At 56.4% G+C, this 26,592-nt stretch overlaps 3 protein-coding genes across 3 annotated transcripts; 1 reads left to right on the forward strand and 2 right to left on the reverse strand.

The window, feature by feature from the left end:
• The first annotated feature begins 1,381 nt into the window (after nt 1–1,381).
• GALNT5 (polypeptide N-acetylgalactosaminyltransferase 5) lies at nt 1,382–9,252 on the forward strand. The gene is made up of 10 exons (XM_065750851.1): nt 1,382–2,490; nt 3,997–4,163; nt 4,656–4,775; nt 4,873–5,008; nt 5,569–5,688; nt 5,950–6,067; nt 6,221–6,544; nt 7,818–7,898; nt 8,015–8,173; nt 8,778–9,252. The coding sequence occupies exons 1-10, from the start codon at nt 1,382–1,384 to the stop codon at nt 8,916–8,918; spliced, it is 2,475 nt and encodes an 824-aa protein (XP_065606923.1). The 3' UTR covers nt 8,919–9,252.
• Nucleotides 9,253–10,683: 1,431 nt separating this feature from the next.
• On the reverse strand, nt 10,684–13,186 carry ERMN (ermin). The gene is made up of 3 exons (XM_065750875.1): nt 12,940–13,186; nt 12,526–12,630; nt 10,684–11,458 (listed from the first exon to the last, which is right to left on the reverse strand). The coding sequence occupies exons 1-3, from the start codon at nt 13,184–13,186 to the stop codon at nt 11,073–11,075; spliced, it is 738 nt and encodes a 245-aa protein (XP_065606947.1). The 3' UTR covers nt 10,684–11,072.
• Nucleotides 13,187–17,543: 4,357 nt separating this feature from the next.
• CYTIP (cytohesin 1 interacting protein) lies at nt 17,544–25,181 on the reverse strand. The gene is made up of 8 exons (XM_065750498.1): nt 24,988–25,181; nt 22,669–22,718; nt 22,253–22,307; nt 20,197–20,299; nt 19,972–20,065; nt 19,744–19,813; nt 18,864–18,930; nt 17,544–18,275 (listed from the first exon to the last, which is right to left on the reverse strand). The coding sequence occupies exons 1-8, from the start codon at nt 25,114–25,116 to the stop codon at nt 17,815–17,817; spliced, it is 1,029 nt and encodes a 342-aa protein (XP_065606570.1). The 5' UTR covers nt 25,117–25,181; the 3' UTR covers nt 17,544–17,814.
• Between the last annotated feature and the right edge of the window lie 1,411 nt (nt 25,182–26,592).

Here is a 26,592-nt window from a genome sequence, read left to right on the forward strand (position 1 = left end):
GCTGGATGGGAAGAGCTGGGGTGCTTGGGCAGCTGGGAGGAGGTAACCCACGAGCACAGCAAAGGTGATGGCAGAACACATACACCCATTGCTGGGGAGGATCCTCCGGGGAAAAATCTTCCCTTCTCGCGTTGGCTTACACTTGCCAAGGAGGAGGGAGCAAGCAGGGGACATGGCCAAGCAGCCCAGCAGCCCTGCGCTGACCCAAGGCACAGCTGAGCCACAGGAGCGTGGGGACCTCCCCTGCGTGGGGCTGTGGACAGGGCAAGGGCAGGACTGCCCCTTCCCACTGCAGAGCACAGCTTGGGGGTCCAGGTCCTCCCTGTGGGGCGGCTCTGGGTGGTCTGTGATGAGGAGTTAAAGTAAAACCAGGGACCGGTGCCAGCGTGGGGAAGGAAACCGCAGCCCGTGGTTTGTCTCAAACGTTCTCCTTTACACTGGAGGGATCATTTATTCTGAGTTCAATCTAGCCTCCAGAACGTCATCTTTTCCCTTTTAACCATCCCCTCACAACCCTATCCTTTACCCCCTCCTGTTGCTTAGGGTCCCTGATTGTGCACCATGCACACACGCACATCCCGCCGGGGCAGAGCTGCACAGCCCTGGGAAAGCAGGGAGCTGCCCTCTGTGCTAGGAAGGTGCACCCACAGCCCGCAGCAGGAGCCCGGGCTGGGCCCCCAACCCGCTGCTTTTCCTTAAGCGTGAACGCAGTGCTTCCCCATTTGCTTACTGCTCTTTCAGTATTCGTACATCTGCCGTGGGTTGGAGCCTGGGCGTTGAGAGATCTGTTGTTTTCTCATCTGGGACACCGTGCCTTGGCTTTGAAGTCGCTGATGCCACGTCACCGCCTCTCAGCCCCGGTCCGGCCGGCCGTGCTGTCGGGTAAGCGCACCGACGGCCGTCCGAGCGGTGCTGTGCGTGTGCCCGCGGGCAGGGCCGAGCTGCCGCGGGACGGAGCGGAGCAGCGCGTCCCGATCAAGTTCTGCAAACGCAGTTACGAGCCGGGACGAGCCCGGCCCCGAGCGCGCCGGGTAACGAGCGGCAGGAGCTTCCTTCTGCGCGGAGGTGTTGGGTTACAGTGCGGTGCTGGGTGGGGTGGGGAGGGGAGAAGGGGAATCTCGTCCCGCCGCTCCCCCTCCTTTCCCCTCGGACTGCGGGCGGCGGACGGGCGAGTGGAGCGCGATGCCACGGGCCCGGGGGCCGGCGGGCGGCGGGGGGGGGCTGCCACGCAGGCAGGGAACCGAGGGCAGACGGGGCCGGGGCTGCGGCTGAGACTGAGGTTCCCGCAGCGCTGCGCTGAGCCGGGCCGGGCAGGGAAGGGGACGGTGCCCCCCACCCGCACTCAGAGCGGCCCGGCCCCGCCCGGGGGCTCTCGGGGAGGATGAATGGGCTGCGGAAGCTGTTCCGCGGCAGCGGACGGGCGCTGGCGTTCGTCTTCGTGGCCTCTGTCATCTGGCTGCTCTTTGACATGGCCGCGCTCCGGATCTCCTTCGGAGAGAGCGGCGCGCGGACGGCGGCGGGACGGGGGCGGCGGGAGCGGGGCCGGCCCTGGAGAGCCCCCCCGGAACCGGAGGGCGGCAGCCGCAGGGACCCGCACACCCCCAGGGTCACGGCGGCGGGGATAGAGGCGGCCGCGGGGCCGCGCGGGGGCGCGGACGGGGAGAGGGCACCGACGGCGGCAGCGGGGGAGCGGGGACCCCCGACGTCGGCCGCCCCGAGCGGAGAAGCGCGTCCGGAGGGGACGGCCGCGCGGGTGCCCGTCCCGCGCAACGTGGCACCGGCGGTCAGCGAGGCCCCGGCACGGGGGGAGGACGTGGAGGTGGATAGGACTGCTCGGGGAGCCGCAGAGCCGGGGGCACCTCCGGGCAGGGCGGGGGGCAGCGCTCCGCCCCCTAAAACAGCGTCCACATTAAGGCGAAATAGGACGGGGGGACCCGCGCACGGTGCCCGTGGCAGCACGCACCGGGAGGGGGCGGCCCCGACGGCCCAGGCAGCGGTGGATGGGAAGAGCAGAGGGGGAGAGACCGCGGTGTCCCTTCCGGACCGTTTCGTCCTTATCAGCAAAGGGGGGGTCAACTCCAGCCACCCTGCAGCCCCCAACGTCGGCTTCGACTCAGTGGGAAACTTCACCGGGAGCCAAGAACTGGGCCGAGTACTGGGGAGCAATGGCACCTCTGCCACTCGCACCGGGACCGCAGCACCGCGCACCCCGAGCCATGGCACCCCCGGGGCAGCAGCGGTGGAACCAGGGACGGCCCCCGAGCACGGCGGGCAGGGGGCAGCCGGCATCGGCACGCACCGGGTCCTGGCCATGGACGTCACGCTGGCCCCCAGAGACCCCCAGGCACCCGGGCAGTTTGGGCATCCGGTGGCAGTCCCCGACGACAAACAAGAAGAAGCCAAAAGCCGATGGAAGGAAGGAAACTTTAACGTCTTCCTTAGCGATTTGATCCCTGTGGACCGAGCCATAGCAGACACCAGGCCTGCTGGGTAAGCCCTGCTTCCCCGTGCCCCGCTGCTGGGTGAGTGATGCTGCTAATGGTGAGGCTGGGAGGGCTTCCAGCTTGCCTTAACTGGCTGTGCCTACTGACCAGAGAGGTCAGGGCACGTAGCTGGGTGTGTATCGGGTGTATCGTATCAGGTGTAGCACCGTTCGATGCTGTTTGGTGTCAGTGCTCATGTATTTGATTCCACATGCTGCCAGTGTGCCTGGGTAGCTGGAGCCTTTCCTGCCCATTGGGGGGTTGCTCACCTGAATGTAGCTGGCAATTCGGCCAAAGCCACTGCTGTGTGTCAACACCAGGACGTGGCTGTGGCCAACACGGCGCTGGGGACATCACTCCTTTTCCCAGCTTTATTGCCCTGCTGCCCAGCACAGGGTGGCTGCTCTGCGAGCCTGGGACCTGTGGGCAGAGTGGTGATTGGAAAGCAAATAATTCATAATGGGTCAAGAGGTGATGGCCTCATATTGCACCAGGGAGTGTCAGGTTGGGTATTAGGAACAATTCCTTCTCCAAAGAGCAGTTGGGCCCCAGCGCAGCTGCCCAGGGAGTGGGGGGTCACTGTCCATTGGGGTGTCACAGAGCTGTGGGGATGTGGCACTGAGGGATGTGGGCAGAGGGCACAGTGGGGTGGGCTGGGGTTGGGCGAGGGGATTCTAGAGGTCTTTTCCAGCCTTAATGGTTCTGTGGTTCTGTAGCCACCCCCCTGAAATGTGCTGCTGGTTCTGCAAATGGCACTCTGGGCAGGTGGGAGACCTCCATGCACAAACCCTGCTGTGTCTTCCCCAGGAGCTGTGACATGGAGTTTGTGCTGTGTTCTGTCTCCATCGCTCAGGTCGATACACATCGATTCCCGTGTTGCTCTGTGTGCCATTGGAGGTCCTGGTAGGGAGGAACAGGGCAGGAGAGGAGGGAGGCAGCCATGGCAGCTTCCCAGTGAGCAGGAGGCACCACTTACAGAAACTACCTGTGCACAGAGTGAGAGCCACCTGCAGCAAAACCAGAGCTGAGGGCTGAGCACTGCAAGCTGCAGTGCAGAACAGACCTGCAGGAGCACTGCCCACCTCAGGTCGGTCAGGAGTGCTGCTGATATCCGGGGTAACGCCTGGATATCCGGATAACAACGCCTTGGCCAAACAGAGGCGGGTCCCCACGGGCCTCAGTTCCTCCCCTGCTACTGCTGCGGTCCCTCTAGGGCAATTTGCCTGGGATTAGATAGAGACCTAGATTTCCTGGACAAAAAAAAAGGGGGTGCACACTGCGTGGCACTGCGTGGTGGGGCTGCAGCACTGTGAAGGTCGGGGCAGCAGTGCCAGGCACTGCTGCAGTTCTAAAAGAATCTGTCTTCTGCTTAACATTAGTTATATAGGAGTAATATACATGCATGTATATAAAATGTATGCATTTATGTATGTAGATCTGTATGGTTAGCAGAGAAAGGGAGCCCCTGCTCATACAGGACATGGTGAATTGCCTTCTCTGTGCCCCGTTGCAGGTGCTCTGAGCAGCAGGTTCACGACGACCTGCCGACCACCACCGTCATCATGTGCTTCGTGGATGAGGTGTGGTCCACACTGCTGCGCTCAGTGCACAGCGTGCTCAGCCGCTCTCCCCCCCGCCTGCTCCGAGAGCTCATCTTGGTGGATGACTTCAGCACTAAAGGTGAGTGGAGATGCTGCTGCCTTGGTTCAGCTGCGAGCCAAAGCAACACATGTGAGAGAGGAGGGACTCACGAAACACTTCGCACAACCAGCAATACATGCTCATACTGTCTGCTCCCAACAATGTCTTTTCAGTGTCCCTGTTCAACTCAATGATTCAACTCAACTGAGTTCAACTGTTCAACTCAATGATTCGACTCAATGATTCGAATTTTGAGTTGAGTTGAACAACCCTGTTCAACTCAATGATTCGACTCAACTCAACTGAGGTCCCTTCCAACTCAAATGATTCCATGAGTCCATGAAAAATGCATTTTGGAGTCTGGGTGATGGTTATATACCCAGCTGGGGTAATGAGCTGCCCTGGCTTGTGCCCCAGACCTGCAGACACCTGTGAGCACTTCACACAGAGGAGCACTCTGCCCACTGCTTCTCACAGCTGGAGATAGGTGTGGGATGGGTCTGTCAGCCTCACTCTGCCCTTCTCCCCCAGAGTACCTCAAGGAGAAGCTGGATGCATACATGTCACAGTACCCAAAGGTGAAAATCCTGCACCTCAGAGAAAGGCACGGTCTCATTCGGGCCCGGCTGGCGGGCGCACGGATTGCCAGAGGTGAGACAGATCCGGGGCACTTGGAGATCCCTGCACGGCCCAGCACAGCTGGGGGCTGCTGGTGTGCACCCAATGGTGCCATGGCTCCTGCCCATAGGCACCGTGCTGACGTTCCTGGACTCACATGTGGAGTGCAACGTGGGCTGGCTGGAGCCACTGCTGGAGCGTGTCCGCCTGCACCGTGCCAGGGTGGCCTGTCCGGTCATCGAGGTGATCAGCGACAAGGACATGAGGTAACACGGCTCGTGCCATCCTGCTGTGGCACTGGGAAGCCCTCATTCTGACAGGATGCTAATAGCAAGAAGCCATGCATCCTGACCCTCTGCCTGGCCCACGGCATCCCTAGGGGGCACACACCAGGAATTAGCGACAGCTGTGCTTTATTGCATGCACCTTTTAATGAATTGTAGGACGGGAAGTGATGGCCTCACATCCCACCAGGAGAAGGTCAGGTTGGGTACTAGTAACAGATTCTTTCCAAGAGGAGTGCTCGGGAACTGGCACAGCTGCCCAGGGAGTGGGGGTCACCGTCCCTGGGGTGTCCCAAAGCCGTGGGGATGTGGCAGTGAGGAATGTGGCACATGAGGATGTGGCACGGTGAGGGTGGGCTGGGGATCCTGGAGGTCTGCTCCAACCTGAATGGTTCTGTGGTTCTAGGTGAGGGGGATTCCTGGTGACATTTGTTAGAATCTTGTTTTAATTAGGTACAGACGTTCTTCTTTGTTTGTTAAGGGTGACATTTCAGTCAGGAATGTGACTCAGAATTCGTCATGTCCATCTCTGCTCTGTTCAGCTACATGACTGTGGATAACTTTCAGCGTGGGATTTTTACTTGGCCGATGAATTTTGGATGGAAGCAGATTCCACAAGAAGTCATTGAGAAAAACAAACTGAAGGAAACCGACATAATAAGGTACAGAATGCAAATCTGAGAGCTTTGGGAGCCCACCTGTTCACTGTTAGCAGCTTGCTGTGCTGGTGGTGTGACACGGGGCATCACCTCACCGGCCATGGCAAAGCCCCAGCCACCAAATGCTGTATTTTTAGTGTTACCTTTGTCAGTCGGCACCAAAAGGCTGAGTCCCAGGGTCTGTGCTGTAGGTGACCCCTTGGTGAAGGTGAAAGGGACGGGTGTGTTCTGATGGGTGGATGTACACCTTGCTCCCCGTTGCAGGTGCCCGGTAATGGCGGGCGGCCTGTTCTCCATTGAGAAGAAGTACTTCTTTGAGCTGGGAACGTATGACTCTGGACTGGATGTGTGGGGAGGTGAAAACATGGAGCTCTCATTCAAGGTAGGTTGCTGTCGGGCAGCCTGTCCCGTGTGCCTGCTCCGGGCTCTCCTGCAGCCACCAGCTGTCCATCCCCTCGCTGCTTCTCTTGTACCTTGCACGAAGCCAGTGCATGGCCCTGGCCGTGTTCCTGCCCAGGCATCCTCTGCTCCTCAGGTCTGGATGTGTGGAGGGGAGATTGAGATCGTCCCGTGCTCCAGAGTCGGGCACATCTTCAGGAACGACAACCCCTACTCGTTCCCAAAGGATCGGGTGAGGACGGTGGAGAGGAACCTGGCGCGCGTGGCCGAGGTGTGGCTGGACGACTACAAGGAGCTGTTCTACGGCCACGCGTACCATCTGCTGCCGCGGCGCCCGGAGCTGGGCGACCTGAGCCAGCAAACGGCACTGCGGGAGAGGCTGCAGTGCCACAGCTTCCGCTGGTACCTGCAGAACGTGTACCCGGACCTGGCCGCTCCCCCGGTGAAGGCCAGCGGGCTGGTACGTGGCGGGTGATGCTCTTCGTGGCAGCCTGTTGTCGCTGGCTTGGAGAGAGGCACGGGGTCATCTCGGTACACCTGGCTCGGAGCTGCTTCCTGGCACGCGGTAGTGGTTTGCCAGAATAGCCCTGTATTTTTATGAAGTTTCTAGATAGTTAAAGTCAGAATTGCTATGGAGGGCTGTTAAGTCACCGTTTCTGAGGGGCACTTTGGCCCAAGAGCCGCGTGGTTCTGTTCCCTGCCGTCCTTTCCATGCCCACCAGCAGAGCGCAGCACATCGCCGCTCTCCGGCTCGTGTGCTCCCCCAGGAGAACGCGCTGGGTTTGCTGGCTGCCTGCTTGTGGTTGCCGTCACATCAGTGAAGTGCCTGGTCCCTAAGGTGAGTTACAGCAATGCCAGGAGTGCAACCCGAGGGCCCAGCTCCCACCCCACACATCTGAGTGCAGGCCCAGGAGCTCCGCGGTGTAGCAGCAGTGGTCTTGAGAAGGTGGAAAAAAGGAAATCACTTTTTTAGACCTTTCTGCTTCAACCACGGTAGTAAAGCCCCGTGTCAAATCCAGAGCAGGGCTGCGAGGCCGTACACAGGGACCTTTGTTTCAGCAGAACCTCAGCCTCCACTGCTCAGTTCTGTGCCTGTGAATGTGTCTGTGGCACTGCCGTGCTTTGTCCCCATTCAGGCCACCTGAATTGCTCTTTTATCTTCATTCTCAAAATTTAATAGGGCAGAAAATCTGTTTTTCAGCTAGCTCTGCAAATTCCAGCTGTGCTGAAGCCCAACCAGACATACTTGAGAGCTGTGTTCTGCACAGCCTGCTTATTCCCCAGGATTAAATCGGAAATTCTTCAGCAATTCTGAAGGAAGAAAAGGAACTGCATTTGTAAGGAATTAAAGACAGGAGGGCCTGGCCCTGCAGGGACTGAGACACAGCAGCACCTGCAGCCGTGGCTGCTGCTGTCCCTGCGGTGCTCTCAGCCTTGGAGCCACGTGCAGTGGGCAGAGCTCAGAGCTGTTTTCAGCAGTCTGACATGATGCTCTGCACTGAATAGAGCTCATCTTGTCCCGCTTTGAGTGCTTGCAGAAGGGGCTGGGTTCATACTTCTGCTGGAGAAACGTGTAGCAGAGCCAGTGTGCACTGACACGTACTGAGGAGCACGATGTAGTGCCTCTGCTTCTCCCCATTGCGTGGGCAGTGCTAATTGGTGTGTGCACTGGGACAGCCTCTGCTCTTCCTGGCAGCTGATGTCTCAGGGTGCATGTTGGTGCTGTTTTCCAGCTTGTGAACGTAGGCACGGCGCGCTGCATTGCCGCGCAGAACACCACTCTGACTCTGCAGGCGTGTGATGTGAACAACAAGGTAAGGTGCCCCGTGATGCCACGCAGTGTGTGCTCACTGCCCTGGGGCAGCTGCTGCTCCCTGGGAATGGCTCCCGGGGCTCTGCCAGGGGCCCCCATCTCCTGTCCCTCCCACAGGCCCAGCACTTCAACTACACCTGGCTGCGGCTGCTGCGGCACGGAGAGCTGTGCATCGTGCCCGTGGGTGCTGCGGGAGCACCAGGGCTGCAGCCATGCACGGGCTGGGAGAGCAGCCTGGCCTGGAGGCACAGCTCCATGGCAGCACGCCCCGAGCTGGTGAGTGGCATCCCAACCTCCCCCTGCCCCCAGCCCCGGCTGCCCAGACACTCACTGTGTGTCCGGAGTGGGAGGGAAGTGCTGCAGCCCAGCGAGGCTCTGACGGCAGCCAGCAGCCCTGGTGGGGCAGCAGGCGGTGGGTAGCACCTCCATGGGTATCGGTATCTGCTGGTGTTCATTCACAGTGTGGTGTTTTTTTAAAGGAAAGGCTTTTGGAAAGGAGGAGAATGGGTACTTAAATGTCTGGCCTGCGCTGCAGTGCTTGTGCCAGCTCTCTGAGCAGTGAGGAACTGGCATCCTTGGTAACACTCCTAACGTAGGAAAAGAAGAGCAGTAGCTGTGACACAGCACCTCATCCTATAGCAAAGATCCCATTCTTCTTCAGTCCAAACCAGTAATACTTCCTTTCATTATGGGGAGAGGGACAGCATGGCAGTGCTTTACCTTCTGATGCCACAGTGTTTGTGTACATCAGTGCACAGAGCACTGCAGGCCGGGCGCAGAATGGACCTATGGGGGCAGCCCTGGGGCAGTGCCTCTGCGGCATGGGGGTTATGCAGGGAAAGATGTGCAGATGTGAACCCAAAGGATCACCGTCTCACAGGCTGAGCACCTTGTGGTGCAGCACCAGCATCCACCTGCCTGCCTGCTCGTGCACCGGGTGCTGCTGGCCCTGAGGCTGGGTGCCTGCACTGCCACTGACCGCTACCAGCAGTGGAGGTTTGGCAGCTACCACACGACATGAGGGAGCACTGGGACGCCACGAGACATCTGGCAGTGGTGACAGAGCTGGAAGTTCCCTTCCAAGCAGGAATTGAACCAGCGCAGCGAGAGCTCTGAGCAGCCGGCACAGCACAGCCGGCGTAAGGACGTTGGAAATGTGGTTTTCCTTCAGCTGCGAGGCAAAAACCACATTGTTTTCTGTGTTATTAAATGGAAATATTTTCTGAAGTTCCCTGTCCTCTGGTAAGCTGGCCTTCTGCAATGTCCCCAGAAGCAGCATGTGCTGACAGGAGTGGGCTCCCTGCTCTGTGTGCAGCCAGCAGGGCACCACCGGGTGCATATGGGCACTGTGGGATGGATGTGGGCACTACAGGGTGGATGTGGCACTGCAGCTGCACGCTGCTGTCCAGCGTTTGCAGGCTGGTACAGAGCAGCTCGCACCTCTCGTCTGAGTTCAAGAGGCGCAGCATAATGTTACCCTTCACGTTGAGGATCAGTGCTGACAGCACTTGACAGCCTGAGTCTGCCAAACCAATTGACTGCCCGAACAGATTTCCGCAATTGGCTCCTGCTCCATATGTCTTCCTGATTTTATCTCCCCCCTTTAGTGCTGCTCGCCTGCAGTCACTATCAGAAAAATTGCACAGATGTTGTTTGTGCAGTCATGTTGTATCAGGAGCATGAATTTCATTAAATGCTGTTTGCTGACATTCAATCATTTGTCACTGAACAGTCAGCACGCGTTCCCGTGTCACGGTCACATCCCCAGTGCTGTCCCTGTGCATGTCTCCCCCTGTGCCTGTGTCAGTGCTCGCTCTGGTGCTGGTGTCTTTGACTCAGGGACATGAGTGCACCCTCAGGGGCTGCTGGTGACGCACTGGGGAGCATGGGTCCTGGCACAGCCACGCTGCTCCTAACCCAGCACAGTGACAACGGAGAGGAATTCTTTTCAGAACGAGTCCTGGCCCCCTGCAGCTGCCCACCATTCCCACTGTGCTGTCTGCCCCAAACATCATAGAATTATTACCATCGTAGCAACTCTTAAGGTTGGAAAAGACCTCTAGGATTACCAAGTCGAACCTCAGCCCACCCCCACCATGCCTACTGACCACATCCCTCAGTGCCACATCCCCAGGGATGGTGACTCTACCACCTCCCTGGGCAGCTTATGCCAGTGTTCGACTGGCACAGGAGAAGAAATGTTTCCTGGCACCCAACCTGAGCCTCCCCTAGCACAATGAGGCCATCACCTCCCATCCTATCGCTGTTACCTGGGAGCAGAGGCTGACCCCTGCCTCACCACTACCTCCTTTCAGGAGCTGTAGAGAGCCATAAGGGCTCCCCTCGGCCTCCTCTTCCCTGCACTGAACAATCCCAGCTCCCTCAGCCACTCTCCATAGGACTGTGCTCAGACCCTGCACAGCTCCGTTGTCCTTCTCTGGACACACTCCAGTGCACGGGAAGGAGCTGGGGGAGCAGGCAGGTGCCAGCACCGTGCCGGGAAGCACTGAGCAGGGAACAGACCAGCACTATGGGGCATACAACCAACCTCTGAGTTTTTGCACACCAAAGGGCAAATAAACAATTCTGAATGGTACAATGAGGACTGTGTTTTGTTTGTACAATACAGAATTGCCATTTATTATTTTGACATTGCCAATAAATAATTGCCTTTCTGTGGAACAACAACGACAAAAAAAAAAAAAAAAGGCAAAGCAATATTCAGTGCTGCTGGAAATGTAAAACAAAGAATTAAAAAAGCAGTGATGGATGAAGGGGAGTGCTGGGAATGCCTCTCCCACTCCCTGCACTGGGCTGATCCTGCATGGGGCCATGCTGGGCTGGGCTCAGTGAGGCTGGGCTGCATGGCCCCATCCATCCCAGCAGCACAAGCCGGGACCGCTGCATGCCTGGGGCAAGCCACTGTGTGAATGTGGCTATGAAAAACAGAGAGAAAAGGAACAATCTTGAAGTGAAGTGACATTACACCTTCAGCAAACCGCTGCCCCGTCCCACAGACACCCCTGCCCGCTGTCAGGGTGAAGGTAGTTAGGTAATTACATACAAAAAGGAAGCAGGGGTGGTTCCGTGCTGCACGAAGGCCGTGTCTTGGGAGACAAACAGAACCAGAACCAGCACGAGCTCTTGGGCCCATGAAGCGCTTCCCCACCTCGGTTTATAAGTGCATCATGGATTCAAATTCATCAATTCTTTGTTTGGTGTTTCCTTTCCTGATCTTCCGGTAGGAGATGGTGTTGTACCGGGAGTAGCTGTGCCTGGAGATGTCGTTCTTCTTCCCCAGCCCTGGCTGCTCCCCAGCCCTCTCTTCTGGCATGTTGCTGGGGGGGCTGCCGGGGGGGAACAGCTCTGTGCCACCCTCCTGGTGCTGGATGCTCTCGCTGCTCCCCTTCGGCACCTCTATCACCTGCACTTCATCCTCCTCGCTGTCCTCCTCCTCCACTTCTTCCTCCTCAGCATCATTCTCTCTCTGCTCGGTGCTGTGCAGGGGGGTCCCCTCTGCCTCCCCACTGTGACTGCTCGCTGTGCCCAGCCCCCGCTGCCCTGTGGCACAGAGGAGCACAGTGAGCCCTGTCCCACCCACCAGGGTGAGGAATGACACCCCCAGGATGAGCTGTGACACCCCCATGCTGCACCCAGCATTGCCCACACGCACTGCAGGCACAGTCCAGTGCCACAGCCTCAGCCCGTGGGGCACAGACCCACTGCCCAGGACACACAGGCCACTTGGGACGTGGGCACACGCACATCCCCACTTGTGAAGCATTTGGCATTGTCCTGCTTGGCACATCTCTGCTCCAGTGCCACAACAAATGCTCTATTCAGTGTCTGCCTGTGAGGTTCTGAGTTGTAATTAGGCTAAATTGGTCAGGTACTACAAAGCTGCCTGCAATTTGGAGATAAAGTGCTGGTGGCTGAGGTGAGGGGGCCGTGTGGGATCGTTCAATAGATTGTATTGTGCACTTGCAAAGCAGCACAGCTGGAGTGGGGATGTCAGTGTGCAGAGGGAAAGCCTCCGTCACGATTCATCTCAAGGCCATGCAGTTGCTGGGAAGCATTATTTTGCCCAGGACAAGGGCTCATATATTCTTTACTTTCTTAGTGAAAGGCACACCCGTTCCTGCTCACAACGCACGGCCGCGGATCTCCTGCGTCTGCACTCACACGGCTCAGCTCTGTGACAACCACCCCGAGCTGTTCATCCGCTCCTCCCTGACGAGGGGCTCAGCATCGATGTGGCAGCTGACATATAGGAACCAGCAGCTCACAGCAGCCCTCCGGGCACGCGGGTGGGGGCAACACAGGACGGCGGTGGCCGTTCCTGGAGCCAGCAGCCCTCATCCCAGCTGCCCCTTGTCCCCGCGAGGAGCCCAGGAGTGTCCACGTGAACGGTCAGCACGAGGACACCTACACCGCAGCCCTCGTAAATCAGAAAGGAAAGGACTCTGGGTTGTGAGGACACGCAGCTATGGGCAGGAATGCCTCTCTCTCCTCTGCAATGCAACGCAAGGTTTTGGCTGAATTTGGAGGCGATAAAACTGTGTAACGTCGCCTGGGAGGCCGCCGTGCTCAGGACGGGTCCCAGGACGCGTTCCAGCCCTCTGCATTACCTTCCTCCGGCTCCGGGCTGCAGGCTCCCACGTCCAGGGGCTCGGTGCTGTCCCGGGGCTCAGCCGCTCCCTGCTGCAGTGCCGCAACGTTCTCCTCTTGCTTTTCTTTGGGAAATACAAAGGGCAAGAATTGGACTCGTGGAATAGTCAGTGACAGTCATCAGGGTTTAATCGCTGCAGATTGGCAGCAGAATTTGAGAGCGGAGCAAAGAAATTGCACTTTTCTTTGGCCCCATCCGTTTCGTCAGCTCGGGCCCGTCCCCAACGCTCAGTGACCCCGCGTCGCTGCCGCTCACAGCCGCGGCTCAGGAGCTCCGAGTAACGCGCGTACCGCATCCCGCTGCTCGCGGGGCTGCCCGCACCACGGAAACTTCTCCTCCCGAATACCCAGAAAAAGGCGGCACCGCACGTTACCTCCGCACCGCTCCTCTCCATCACAGTCCCCGCGCGCTACGTCCCCCGCCAACGGGTTCTCGCTTTCCTCCGCGTTCCCTTTGGCCGCCGGAGCCCCGTGCTGCCCGCCCGCCTCCCCGCACGGCACCGTCCCCGCGGTCCCGGCGATGCCATCGGCGATGCCGTGTGTCGGCGGCGGGCCGTCCGCGGGGGCCGCGCTCCCGTTGCACGCGGGCACGCCGTGCACCCGGGGCACGTTCTCGCTCATGCTGAGCGCCCGGCGCTGGGCCGCGTGTGCGGCCGCCGGGCCCCGCTCGGTGCCGGCGGTGACGGGGCGGGCTGCGGGGCTCGGCCGCGGCTCCGCGGGGCCCAATCAGCGTCTCACCCACCACGGGGGCCGCCCCGGCCCCGCAGTTAAATGCCCATCCCCATTTACATAAACAAACAATACGAAGCAAGGCGGCTTTTGTGCTGGCGCGCGGAGCGGGGCTCCGACGTGTCAGCCGCGGTCACACACAGAGATTTTGTCCTCCCGCACAATGGCCCTTTGTGCCTTTCCCCGCAGCGGGAGCACCGACCGTTCTCGCCCCGTAAATCCGCGCGGGGTGACCGCCCCGTCGCAGCCCCGTAACCGGCTTAGCGCGGCCCCAGCCGTGCCCCGAGCAGCCCCGGTGTGCCACGGCCGCGTTGGTGCCGTCATCGCGGTGCGAAGGCTCTGACACCGCGGCACATCCCACGGGATGCTCGGTGCTGCACGGAACCGCACCTTCGGGCCGCAGAAATGCTGCCGAAGGAATGCTTGAGATAAACGCGCACGCGGGAGCTGCCCGCAGGACCTTTCCAGCCACGCCGTGTGCGAGGGCTGACCACGGCTGAACCCTGCCCCGCCGAGCAGAGCCAGGTTTACGTAAGGACGTAAATCTCCTGCTCTGAACGACTTTTTGTATTCGTACAATGCAACAATTCCGACATCTCTGGGCTCTGGGATTTGGAAATCCTCTTGTTGAGGTCAGACCTTGATTAAAAGCAGAGCCAAAGCCCTGTGACTGTGTTAGTTCAGCCGCGAGTTTGCATCTTTAACCCAATAACTTCTCATGGCGCTGGAAGTGGGGTTGGTGCGACTGATTCGTAACGCCCATCTTCTGCTGGAAAAACGTGTCCCAGACAAACGGGTGCAGGCGGTGGGAAACTGCTGCGGGTGCCATCAAGGGGTGTGCATCACGGGCTGCGCAGCAGAGCGATTATTTCTGTTCTGAGCTACTGGCGTAACCCCGAATGAACGCAATGGGCCCCTGAATACCGCTCCTCTCGGCCAGGTCCCGTCCCCAGGGCTTCCCTCTGTGGCCAGGTTTCACTGGGGCGGAGGGGGTGGGGACGGGTCCTGCCCTCATCCCCCCAGCGCCCGCCTTTCCCCTGGGCAGCACGGAGCTGCAGAAGCACTGAGACACAGTCTGATGCCATCCATTGGCGGCACAGCCGTCCTCACCCAGCGGCACCACCCCCAGTCGGCACCTCGTGGTCGTTAGCACCATCTGCATGAACCTCTCCCGAACCACTTTCCCAGGGACCTTTTAAGGCGGAAGGTTCCGTGAAGAGGTCCCTCCAATTCCGCAGGTCGCGCTGTGGTTGCAGACAGCAGGAAGGCACACATGGCAGAGCAGAACGTTACTGACTGAAGGCAATTCCCAGCGCTGCGGATGTGCAAGGGGTGGGGTGCTCAGTGCTTGCACCCCAGGTCACTGCCTTCCGCAGCCCCTGGCTGCCACGAGAGCTGGGTGTCCCCAGCGGCTCCGCACGGAAACCTCTAAAGCAGCTGCACAGAGCAGGAGTACCTGGGCCAAAGCAGAACTCACCTGGGCAGAAGCGTGCACAGAGGGCAGAAGCAGCACAGCCAGCCCTGAAACACGGGCAGAGGTCCGACTCTGAAACGAGAGCTGCCTCCTCCGAGCAGAACAGAACCAGGGGCGGGCAGAAACCCGAGGCTGAGACAGGGAAGTGCAGACACCTCAAGTAGTAACCAGAGAGGTTGTGGATGCCCCATCCCTGGAGGTGCTCAAGGCCAGATTGGATGGGGCCCTGGGCAGCCTGGTCTAGTATTAAATGGGGATGTTGATGGCCGTGCCTGTGGCAGGAGGCTGGAGATTCATGATCCTTGAGGTCCCTTCCAATCCGGGCCGTTCTGTGATTCTGTGATATGCCCACGGCTCCCAGAGCCGGGTCTCTGGTCTGCAAGGGGAGAGTGGTGGCAGGGTAACGCAGCCTCAAAGCCAGAAAGGTTTTCCACCATAAATGAAACATTCCCTGCAGAAGCCAGAGCACATCTCATGGCTCTGCAGAAAAAAAAAAAAAAAAAAGAAGAAAAAACCAAAAACTTCAGCAACAGAAAGTACAGCCCAGCAGAGCCAGGCACAAACCGGGCATCCCACCCTGGCCCTGAGCCTGCAGCGCGGCCAGGGCCGGGGGCTCCGGGGTCTTTTCTGAGCCAACCGGGCTGCAGGTCTATGATCTGCTCCCAGAGGGCGGTGGGCATGGTACAGCTGCCCAGGGCAGAGCTCGAGGTGCGTTGTGACTCTGCTCTCAGCCACAGGGGGTGGGTTTTCAGTGGTCCTATGTGGGACTCTATGGTCCCTGTGAGTCCCTTCCAACTCGAAGGGACTGTGACTCTGCCCAGACACCTCGGGCTGCCCCTTGCACGGAGCGGGGCAGCTCGGAGCAGCTCTCTCTCCCTCCGCTCTCTGCAGTTTGCCCGTACTCCTCCTCCCCCCCCCCCCCCCCCAGCCCTGCTGCAGTGCTGCGATCGCCCACATCCTGTTTTTGTTGCGCTGTGCGGCTCCTGGCAGCCTGAACACCGTGCTGTGCTCACACACTGTGCTGCTGCAGGAACAGCAGCCCCTCCCTAACAGCCTTTTTGCGGCCTTTCTTAGGCCTGTCTGATGCACGGGTGTGCTGGGCCCCTCCGTGCTACCAGCAGGCAGGCACACATCACCCAGCACTGCCACTCTCCTGCACCAGTAGTCACTGCTTGGGACCATAAAACTGCATTAATGGCCACCGAGGTGCGGCCCCAGGGAGCAGAGCTCACGCTGCATTTTGAACACCTTTCTTGCAAAAGGAGGAGCAGGATGTGAGCAACACGAGAGCCCAGCACAGCACCCGCAGCCTGCACCAAGGCAGCGTGTGGTGGCAGTGCAAAGCATGTTTCTGGGGAGCTGCAGGGGTGGAGATGCCCTGTTTTTCCTGGAAGCCCCCCAAATAAACCATAGATTTAGTTATAAGTGAGGGCACATGAGGAATTCCCAGCCTATGCACTGAGGAGGGCTGTTTGCCCACTTGCAATCTGCGTGTTTCTGGTGTTTGATCTGGACACTGAGATGGACTTGGAAGGTACAGCTTCCCCAGGCATCGCTCAGTAAGGAGAAGCAAACAAACTGGCCAAGTCAGGCATCTTTCCACCAGTAAGTCAGGCATGTTGCTTGGCAGGATGTACAAGATGGTAATTCCTGCCTCTCCACACTGCAGAATCATGACTGAGTGTAATGTCCCTTTTTAAATGTGGGATCTCCTCTGGGCGTTAAAACAACCGGACTGCCTGGTCATGGTGGCCATGGCTGCTGCTCTGTGCCATCAGTGTTCACTGGGAGTGATGTCTGCTTCTCTTCATTCTTTCAATCACCTCTGCTGGCAAAGGGAAGCTGCACCTCAGGACAGCAAACCACAGGATGAAACCTCTGTGTCAAGAAAGGATGAAACCTCTGTGTCAAGAAAGGAGCTCCACTGAGGAGAGCCATGGTGAGCCCTGGCCATGGGTTGGCTGCACCACAGCACAGCCATCCCTGCTCATCCTCGTGGTGAACGTCTGCCTCTGCACCACGGTGTTAAGAGCTCAGTGGGCCTGAACGGCATGCTCAGACCATGGCATGCTGACAAGCATTTTCCCCAACGTGCTGCAATTCCAGTGAGCTGATCTGACCGCAGTAACCTCAAGGGGTGATGGTGATGACACCCAGCACACACTAGGCTGATGCAGCACAAAAAATGCTCATCTAGCAAACCTGGTAGGAATTACACAAAAAAAGCAGGACCCAAATTACCATGCTGCCAAGCTGCATCACAACATGGGGCACAGAGCATCCCACTCCCATGGGCTGCTCTCTTCAGCATCTCAGCATTGTCACCAGTCTGTTTTCCTCCCTCCCAAACACACAGAACCATGGAATGGGTTGTGTTGGAATGGACCTCTGCCCAGCACTGCTGCTGCTCCCCAGCACACTCACCCTGCAGGCACCGCCATGCACCCCACTCCAGCACATCCCTCTTGTATCAGCACTGATGCCTTCTGTCCTGCACAAGCCAGCATCACGGAGGCTCTCCTCCATCCCCATGGTGCAGTTCTGCAGCACAGGGCAGGTGCAGGGTTCTGCTGCATGATCCAGGGCACATTATGCTGCACATCCCCTGCAGTAAGGAGGTTTTGCTGAGCAGTGTCCCAGTGACATCTCTGGGACCTATCCCTGTGTGAGGTCTGGACTCTGCCCCACTCCTAGTGGGACCTGGTCACCAGCTTTAGTAGAAGCTCTAGCTTTATTAAAGACCTCTGAAGGCTGACGTCAGTAACAGAGAATAAATAGAAAATCCGTGCTCAATTAAAACATGTCCTTGACACTACATACGCTGAGGGAGTTCTTCAAAGATCTTCACCTCTTGGAGCTGGTCATTTGTTACGTTAAGGAAGAAGTCCACGATTCACTCTGATTAAAAAGTAGAATAATTAATAAATCAGAGCGTTTTAAATACCATCAGTCCTGGTGTAAGGCCGTGTGGGTAAGGAACAAATGCATCCTCACGCTCCACCTGCCCCTGGGGCAGCTCCCGTGCGGGTCCGGCCCCGTCGCGGTGTCACACCCGGCTTTCCTCCTCCTCCAGCGCCCGGTGAAGGCCTGGAATGAACTTCAGAAGATGCTTTCGGACGCTCGATCTCCTGCTCTTCCTCGGGAGCGTCCCGAAGCTGCTGGAGCTGCCACCACTCTCCCAGAGCGGGGACATGGACCCGCTGCTGGCCAGGCTGATGCTGCGGTGCCGGCGCAGGGAGCACCTCCCCGCCGTGCCATCGCCATCCCTGGGCAGGAAGCACTCGTCGTCCACGCTGGACTGGCGGCTCAGGCTCTCTGCCGCGGAGTCGTCGAAGGCACCGCTTTGGTAGAAGCCGTCCTCGCTGTCCAGGGTCATGGAGCTCAGCCGGCTCCGGGAGCTGCTCTCGCTGGAGAAGCGGGTCTTGGTTGGAGAGAGCGGTCCTGGCACGCAGTCCCCAAATATGCTGGACTCTTCCAGCTCCAGCAGAGCGTTGTCGTTCACTTCTCCTGGAAGCAGAGGTCAAGGAGGAATATTATTCAACAGCATCAGCAAGCTCCTGCAAGCAGACACAGCCCACACCTCTGCAGTGCTGCCTAGATCTGCTGCCGAGAAGCCAGCCTGGCTCCTCTTCTCTGCTCAGCCAAGGCCACCAGCTGGGCCTTCGTCCCGGCCCGACCTCCTGCCCCTCCACCCCTCCATGAGGACAGGCAATATCTCACCCGTCACCACATCTCACCCCACTTTTCCAGCTATACGGGACACTCCGCAGCTGCCTTGCCCCAAAATGCAGAAGCAAAGTTTCTCTCCAGGCATCCCATAAAGAGGGGAGGGCTTCTTTGTTTTTAAGTCCAGTGAAAAAAAGAGAATAGAAAAGCTTTGCAACCCACATGAACTCCTCTCCTAGAACTCACGCGTCAGCCTAGCACCCAGACTCATTAGCCATTGGTAATAAGCATCCCCAGGGCTCAGCCCCGTGCCCTCATTAACACGTAGAAAAGAAAGCAGACGGAAACCATGTTGGAGGAGTGCCTGGTGCTGCTCAGCCCAGAGATCTCAGCAGCGCTGCGGTTTCCCACCCGGAAACGGAGACTCACCATGCAGCAAGCGCTGTTCCTGTAAGTGCAGGGAGCGCAGCTCCACCCACTTCTGCTGCAGAGTTTGCTGCGAAGGATAAAAAGAGCTGAGTGTCATTCACACTTTCACAAAGTTGCAAAACATTTGAAATGAAGCAGGTTCCCACAGAGCGCTGCTTGCCTCCAGGATGCGGAGGTGTGCCCTCTTTTTGCCAGCACAGCACTGCTTTCCCAGGGCTTAGCAGGCCTCCTCCTGCAGGGAGGGTCCTGGCTCAGTGCTGCCGTGAGGAAAAACTCTCCATCAGTAAAGAATACTCCAGAGTGCCTACATGTCATGTCTCGGCATTTCCCAAATGCTGGCTCAGCTCACTCTTCACTTTGAGCACTCGTTAGTTTTCAGTCTGGCCAAGTTTAAGAAGAGGCCAAAGTTGTCTTAAGAAGAGGTTGAAATTATCAAAAATGATTTTTTGATTACTTTTTCCTCATTCGACCTAATGAAAAACAAACCTACAACATCTGGTCAACATTTTTTCTTCCCTAAATCAGGCAGGGAAAAAGCTCGAGAAGCTCAGCATCCCTGGCAGGAGAAACACTCAGAAAATGCCTAGGGGCTCACAGAGACCCTTTGCAGCCCCAGAGCTGGAGATCTGTGGGTCAGAGAGCACCTGGTGCTGCAGCTGGAGCAATGCCACACTTAGTGAGGTGGTGCTGACATCTTCCCCACGCACAACAGTGGCACCCAGCCCCTGCAGCATCCCTCAGGGAGGCACAGAAGTGGCAGCAGCAGCACTGAAGACACACGGTCCCCTGTCCCCCGCCACACCCCCTGGCCATCCCCGTGAACAGTGTGCCCACAGCAGCACTCTGCGTTGGACAGCAGTGTGGTGGTTCACCACGTTACCTTCAGCAGCTGCAGCTTGGTCTCCAGCTCCATCTTCCTCAGGAACAGGGCCCCATTGACAGTCTCCAACCTGGAAAGAAGAGGGACTTTGGGTACCTGGGTTCAGCAGCCAGTGTGGGATGGGCAGAGTCACAGAATCATCACGTGGCACTGCTGCTTAGCACAAGGTCTGCTGGCTTCCAGTAGGACACCGTTGAACTCAAAACACCGTGAAGGGCAGATGCCTACCTTAAATAGTTCCCCGAAGACTTTATCAAGTCTACAATTTGCTTGTGACTAAAACCATCAGTGTTCACTCCATTGACATTGGCAAGAATATCACCTGTAGGGATAAGCAGAGGCTACGATGAGCGTCTTCAGGATGCACACTGCTTCCACATTTTCTAAAACAAAACTAACATGGAGAAGAGCAAATAGGGGCACCCACACCAAGGAGAGAACACAAGTCATTACCGATTTGAAGGCCAGAAACATGGGCAGGACTCTCCTCTTGAATTTTGCAGACACAAGTGCATACCTCCAAGGAGTAATCGTTTTGGTTTGGAAATCTAATAGTCTGTAAATAGCAAAGAAAAGGTGCTGCTGATATTAAAGCCATGACAACAAGTAATATCTAAAATACTGTCTTATGATCTGATTTTATTTCAGACAGCTCTTAAGATAAGAATGCTGTAGTGAGCAGGTTATATTATAAAAGTGAGAACACGAAAGAGGCATAACCTCTTTAGTCAGAAATGAAGAGTCAGAAATGGCCTCATAATGTTGGAGAGCAGTGTTCCCCCCCCCCTCCCCCCAGTTTAAATTCTTGACATATACATTTATATATACATTAAATAACTCTTAGTAAAACCCACTGTCCTCTTGTCAACTTGGACATTCATTTAGAAAAATGCTAAACTAAGAGATATGACCTGAGCAGATCTTGCAGTGACAGGAAATGTACTTCGGGTTGCATGCAAATATCAGTATTCTGCCACATCCTCTGCCAAGAGGATGTTGAAGACTGAAGCTGAAGTCCCTGAAAACCTATGACAGCCAAATCCACCTTACATATGTCATGATGGATTCCCGAAATCCTCAGTCAGCATTGAGCAGGCAGGGATGAATTCCATCATGAGTCCAGAGTTTATTAGGTCAAATCATACCAAGGCAGTGATTCCAGCCTTAAAACCATCAGCAAAACCTTCAGCTAAACTGAGAACACCACACGAGGGTTCTGAAGGATATAGCACTGCATATTCAAGGCAGTAGGATGCGCTCGCCTTTTTATTTGGACCAGCTTGAGTGGCCCAGAGAAGCAGGATGGGATTCCCCTTGCCTAGCTGAGGCACCAGCTGGCCACCAGCTCAACATCCCCACCACAGCCACCCAGAGAGGCAGATGTTCCTAGTGAGTGGCTGATGGCCCTAAGAGCCCCATTTCTGACCAGGATGGTGGGCTTTCCCCTCCACGTGCCTTCCTCTCTTTACAGACCACAGAAGAAAGCTGGGCTATTACTTTGGAGTGCACAACTAGCTGTAGATGGCCACAGTGCCGGGAGAGATGTGACTCGGAGCAGCTGATGTGCAAATGTCTGTACACAGACAGAGACACCACATCCATCTCACCACCAGAGTCCAGTCGATGAGTGGGAAGGACCAGCACAAGCAGTGGCACACGAGAGACTGCATTCAGCCATCACTGTAACTGTGGCAAGCTCCTTGCAGATGGCAGACCTCGACTTTCACATCCTCCTATTCTGCTTTGCCTATATTCAAATCGCAGTGATAATGAAACTGCAGCTTCTAAATAATGGCTTGTGCTCAGTGCCAAACAGGCGCTGTCATTTCACAGCCCGGACTTTCTAGTGAAACGCTCACACTGAACCTTCGTTCAGGAAGAAGTACACCAGCAACAATTATTGTGAATCAGAATGTCGCATATAATGAAAATCTGCCCTGGCAATTTATACAAAAGCCCGATAATTGTCTCAATTATCTTCCCTTCTGAGAGCTCTCACTAACTGTTCCCGAGCTGAACGCTTACACAGCCGTTAGTCACAGAGCCAGCTCTGAACAAGCCAGGCTTTCCCTGGAGCACTGCTTTCACCAAAGCCAGCACTGACATAGGCACTGCCATCCCATCCCGTATGGCAGGCACAAGGTATGTTAGAAAAATGAGAGGGTTTTGATCTCTCTCTTTTTATATAGAAATATTTCCATGTGATGTTCTCTGAAAATACAATCACCTGAGGAGGAAGGCATTCCCATTGCTCGCTTCGTATCTGAGATGTCTCCTACGCTCAGCATTCCAACTTGCAATGGGACAAGGCTCTCATCTGTGACCTATGAGAACTCCTCAGAAGCTCATCCCATTTCTGTACTGCTTTCTAAGCGCCCCAGTTTCACAAGGAACTTGTGCCTATCTTTCTCTACCCAATCCTGCACTGATCTAATTTGGAGGATGCAGTGTGGAAGATTTTGCACAGTTCTTTATCTTTAAATGAATCAATTTGTCACAGAAGCCTTACCTGGATTTCAAATCCAAATGCCTCTTTATCTTCTTTGAATATAGCAACGAGGTGCCTGCAAGAAAAACCCTCAGAATTACCTGGGTTGTATAGCAGGGAAAGGCTGTGCTGCAGATGGTGGTGGGCACAGCCCCGAGCTGCCGGAGCTCAGGGAGCACTGGGACCTGCCTTCAGACATTGGGTTCCAATGGGGCTGTGTGGGGCTGGTCCCTGTGGGTCCCTTCCAACTGGGATAACTTATCTTTCTGACTCCACTCCTGAGCCCGTCCACCCTCCATCCCCCAGGAGCGCTCCTGTCCCACTGTGGGGCCTCGTTCCCTGAGTACATCACTACATTTTCTGGGCCAGACCCCCACCCACCACCATCCCTGCCAGGGCTTCACTGTGTGTGCACAGCTAGCGGGGCATCACCGTACCTCTGCGGCCGGGAGCAGTCCCCCAGGGAGCTGGATCTGGTCAGAGTGAGCTGCAAGCAGAAAGGGGAGAGGAAAAGCATCAGTGGGGTTACAGCTCCCTGGGGCTCCCCACAGCCTGCAGGAAGCTGGGGGAATGCTGCTGTGTTGCTGTTAGGCTGGAAATCAGTCCCTCCCTAATGGCATAGACTGGCTCTTGCATTTTTCCAAATCCTTTAAGCACAGCATTCAGCACTGACAAGGTACGACCAGGGGTGACAATGTGGTCTTTCCACATCAGCTCTCTGATATTGCTCCCAAGGAAGAGGTGAGCACAGCGGGATGTGGCTGGGGACCTGCGGCAGCATGCGCCAGAGGGGCTCAAGGCAGGAGGAGCTCACACCTCAGAGTGCAAGAGGACAATTTCTGATGAAACCCAGGAAAAAAATCTGATGGGGACAGCTCCTGGAGCAGGGAGCTCTTTACAAAAACTGCTGGAGGTGCAACCTCCCAGGAGAGCAGAAATGGGAAGGACGAGAGGTACCACTGCTAAAGAGGAACGCTGTGTTCAATAGAGCATCAGAGAAGGACCTCCTGCTGCACTTCAGCATTCAACACTAAAGCAGGAAGACTCCAAGACTGTGTAAGCCAGGGATTTCCAGCCCACATTTCCACTGACACTGTAACTATCACCTTTATGGTGCCCAAAACATCTGTTATGCTGAGACCTCATCTCTCTTTCACACCTTTCCCCTGAAAAAATCAATAGGTTTTTGTAAATTTAACACCAATCAAAAAAGGTGGAAAGCAGAGACACACATGCACACACACACAAAGCTGCAGGCAGCTCGCAGCAGCTACTTGTGGTGGCCAAATAGCATCTCCAGGCTGATGCATGGCCATGGCAACAAGCACCTGGCATCCCTGCTTCGGGGAAGGCAAGTCTGCACCTACAGAGGCCTGAAAAAACCCAGGGTCAGCACTTAAGCATTGATGCTTTCCATAAACATGACCTACAAATAAGGAATTACATTGCCATTATATTGCGTAGTTGATATACTAAAATGTCCCAGGCTTCAGTGGTGTAAAGCCATGCCGTGTGCAACCACCACCTCCATCTTATAAACTTGTGTTTAAGTGGGGAGAGAGGAGCAGGGAGGAGCAAGGAGTGCCATGCAGCAAAGCACTGGATAAGGAGAAAAAGCTCACTGCAGGCACGAGCACGGGCTGCATGGTCCCGGCCTGGTGCACGGGTTGGAGTCCTTCATTAACACACACAGACGTGTCATGGCCATTACTGCTCACTTATCTGTGCCAGGACCACCAAGTGCTGCTCTGTCACTGCTGGTGGTGGTTGCACCAACGCAGTAATGGCATGCCCAGCACACATCTGGTTCTGCCTGTCCTTTACATCCCCAGGACTGGACGGATGGAATGTGCACAAAGCAGAGCCTTCAGTGTACGGACATTACGTACCAGCTTTCCGATAACACTTCAAGATCATAATGCATTTCGAGCACTTTCAATTTAGGCTTATTCACACTAGACAAACAGGTGAACTACAGTTGCTCAGCTGGCAATTTACAGCAGCAGCAAAAGGCAGTTTTGTTGGACTCCAGTTGCGAACAACAGAAATTTTCTGTTCTGCATGAAAAGAGAGCTTATAAACAGGAGGGAGACTGACTTTGCACATGGGCAGATAGGGACAGGACAAGGAGAGTGCCTTTGACTAAAAGAGGGGACATTTAGGTCAGACGTGAGGAGGAAATTCTTTACCCAGAGGCAGTGAGGCCCCGGCACAGCCCTGAGCTGTGGTGCCCCATCCCTGGAGGTGCCCCATGCTGTGGATGGGCCCTGGGCAGCCCGAGCTGGGGGCAGCCAGCACACGGCAGCGGTGGGGCTGGGGGCTGTGAGCTCCCTTCCAATACAACCATGCTGTGGCCCTGTGATTGATTCTATGAAAAGCACAGTGACAGCCAAAGTAGCTACAATAGATGAAGCAGAATACCCCAGAGTTTGGAAGGGAACAACCCGCGATTGGCGTCTCCTGCCAGAGATGCAGAACAAAGCCCAGCCAGGCCACCACAACGAAGCACACCCAAGTTTAAGGGAACAGCAGGCAGCGGGATCCTCTGCTCCTCGCAGCACGCCTGGAACAAAGCAGAACCACAGCCCGGGCAGGATCCCAGCTGCAGAAGCTCTGCTGGCCCCCAGCACCCACGGGCAGCCTCCTCCCACACCTCCTCTTGGCAGCGCTCCCGCACGATGGCTGCTCTTTCGTGTCTGCTGAGACCCGAACTCCCACTGTGCCCTTGGTGCCCCGCGGGGCCGGAGGTGCCCTACCTGCTTGCGGCTCCGTGGCAGTGTCCCCACCGTGCTGGCCAACTGCTGCAGCCTCCTGCTGTCCATCTGCACACCCCACTCCCCACTGCTGGCACGCTGGCTCTGCTGGGCGAGCCGCCGCAGGGACATGCTCGTGGAAGGGCACTTATTGCAGCATCACGAAGCACAGCCGAGGGAGCTCGGGCGCTCTCCTCTCCGAGCGGTCAAAAAGTACGAAAGCGGAAAGCGGGCCATGTGACCTGTGGTTTAGGTGCACATTACATAAATCTCTTCTTGCAGCTCACCAGGGCTGCTCCGTGTGTTTGTGCTCAGGCGAGAGTTAAGAACTAGGCTTGGCAGCTACAGAAATCTGCTTAATTTTTCCGTTCCTGCACACAATAACGATTCTTACTGAGCAGATTCTACTGGCTGTAATAACATGTCCTTAAAGAACTGTTTGCTTTAGACACTTGCCTGAGCTCAGCTCGTTCATTCTTTCACTTGCTCGGCCTCCTTCACTTTGCTCAGATTTCCTTTTGGCAAAGGCAGGAAAATAATGCTTTCTTTGGACAACAGTGTCAGCGCATGATTTTCCAGCCACAGGGAGGGAAGTGAGAGCTAAAGGCCACGGCCTGAAAGTAGAAGCTGAAACCACCGCTCTGCCCTTGCTCTGCAATCCCATTAGCTGAGCGCTGGCGCGGAGCAGTGACTCACGCAGCAAATTAGGTTTGTGAGCAATGGCAATGTAAGCACAGGGGCAGAGGACGGGGACATCAGGTGCTGCCCCAGCCTGCAGAGCCTGAGCATGGAGAGGAGAGCCGGGGCGATGCGGATACGCCCGCTCCATGCCCAGGGAGGTTGTGCATCCTTCAAACCTGCAGGTGTTAGAGCCAGGCTGGAGGGGTTCCCGGTCCAGTGTTTGGGCAAGGGGGTTGGCCTCTGAGGTCCCTTCCAACCCAAGCTATTCAGCGATTCTGTGATGTAAACTACTTCTTAAGAATGATAGATGGCAAATAGGATACTACAAGCTATTAAAAACTGCTGTGTTGCTGTAGCAGCCAAGCAGCCCAGTGCTGCAGACCAAGCGGACCTGGCTCCTGCCCTGGGGGGACAGGAGAGGACAGTGGGGCACTGAAGGTGTTTCCTGACCACGAGGCGTGCAGCCAGCTCCAGCCCCATGGCTTGGCTTCTTGCAGCATGTGTCCTGGCCTCAGCGGTGGGCTTCCACATCAGCCCTGAGAGGTAAGGTTATCACACCACAGCTCTTGTTCTTGGTACCAAAAATCCAGGCTATCTAAAGATGGACACTACCCAGATTTTGTGGGTGATATAAGTAAGACAGGAGGGAGAGAAACAGTGTATCCCACTTTTTAAAAAGAGCTGACAATACACAGGGGCATGGTAGTCAACAAAGTAATTTTAGTTTTCCCTTCCTATAAGTCCCAATTCCTCGACAGAAATGATCTGTAACGCTCCAGGGGGTTATCCTCCACGTGACACTGAATGTCTGTTTGAAGGATGCTGCCCACCTGTGTCTCGCTGGGGATCCTGAGGAAGGAAAGAGGGGAAGGAAAGCAGTGTGTGATGAGAGGAAAGCTCTTCCATTTTATCAGAGCACAGCTGTAC

The sequence above is a fragment of the Cyrtonyx montezumae genome, unplaced genomic scaffold (assembly GCF_038088225.1).
Source record: "Cyrtonyx montezumae isolate F1298 unplaced genomic scaffold, pur_monq_1.0 scaffold_7, whole genome shotgun sequence".
Classification (NCBI taxonomy): Eukaryota; Metazoa; Chordata; class Aves; order Galliformes; family Odontophoridae; genus Cyrtonyx; species Cyrtonyx montezumae.

Coding starts and splice junctions, on each gene's coding strand:
- ERMN (XM_065750875.1), bottom strand. CDS start 13,186: ATGAGCGAGAACGTGCCCCGGGTGCACGGCGTGCCCGCGTGCAACGGG. Junction 12,631..12,939: donor TGGAGAGGAGCGGTGCGGAG/GTAACGTGCGGT, acceptor TATTTCCCAAAG/AAAAGCAAGAGGAGAACGTT. Junction 11,459..12,525: donor CAGCCCGGAGCCGGAGGAAG/GTAATGCAGAGG, acceptor TCTGTGCCACAG/GGCAGCGGGGGCTGGGCACA.
- CYTIP (XM_065750498.1), bottom strand. CDS start 25,116: ATGTCCCTGCGGCGGCTCGCCCAGCAGAGCCAGCGTGCCAGCAGTGGG. Junction 22,308..22,668: donor GACTGCTCCCGGCCGCAGAG/GTACGGTGATGC, acceptor TTTTTCTTGCAG/GCACCTCGTTGCTATATTCA. Junction 19,814..19,971: donor TCTTCGGGGAACTATTTAAG/GTAGGCATCTGC, acceptor TCTTCTTTCCAG/GTTGGAGACTGTCAATGGGG.
- GALNT5 (XM_065750851.1), top strand. CDS start 1,382: ATGAATGGGCTGCGGAAGCTGTTCCGCGGCAGCGGACGGGCGCTGGCG. Junction 2,491..3,996: donor GCAGACACCAGGCCTGCTGG/GTAAGCCCTGCT, acceptor GCCCCGTTGCAG/GTGCTCTGAGCAGCAGGTTC. Junction 4,776..4,872: donor GGGCGCACGGATTGCCAGAG/GTGAGACAGATC, acceptor TCCTGCCCATAG/GCACCGTGCTGACGTTCCTG.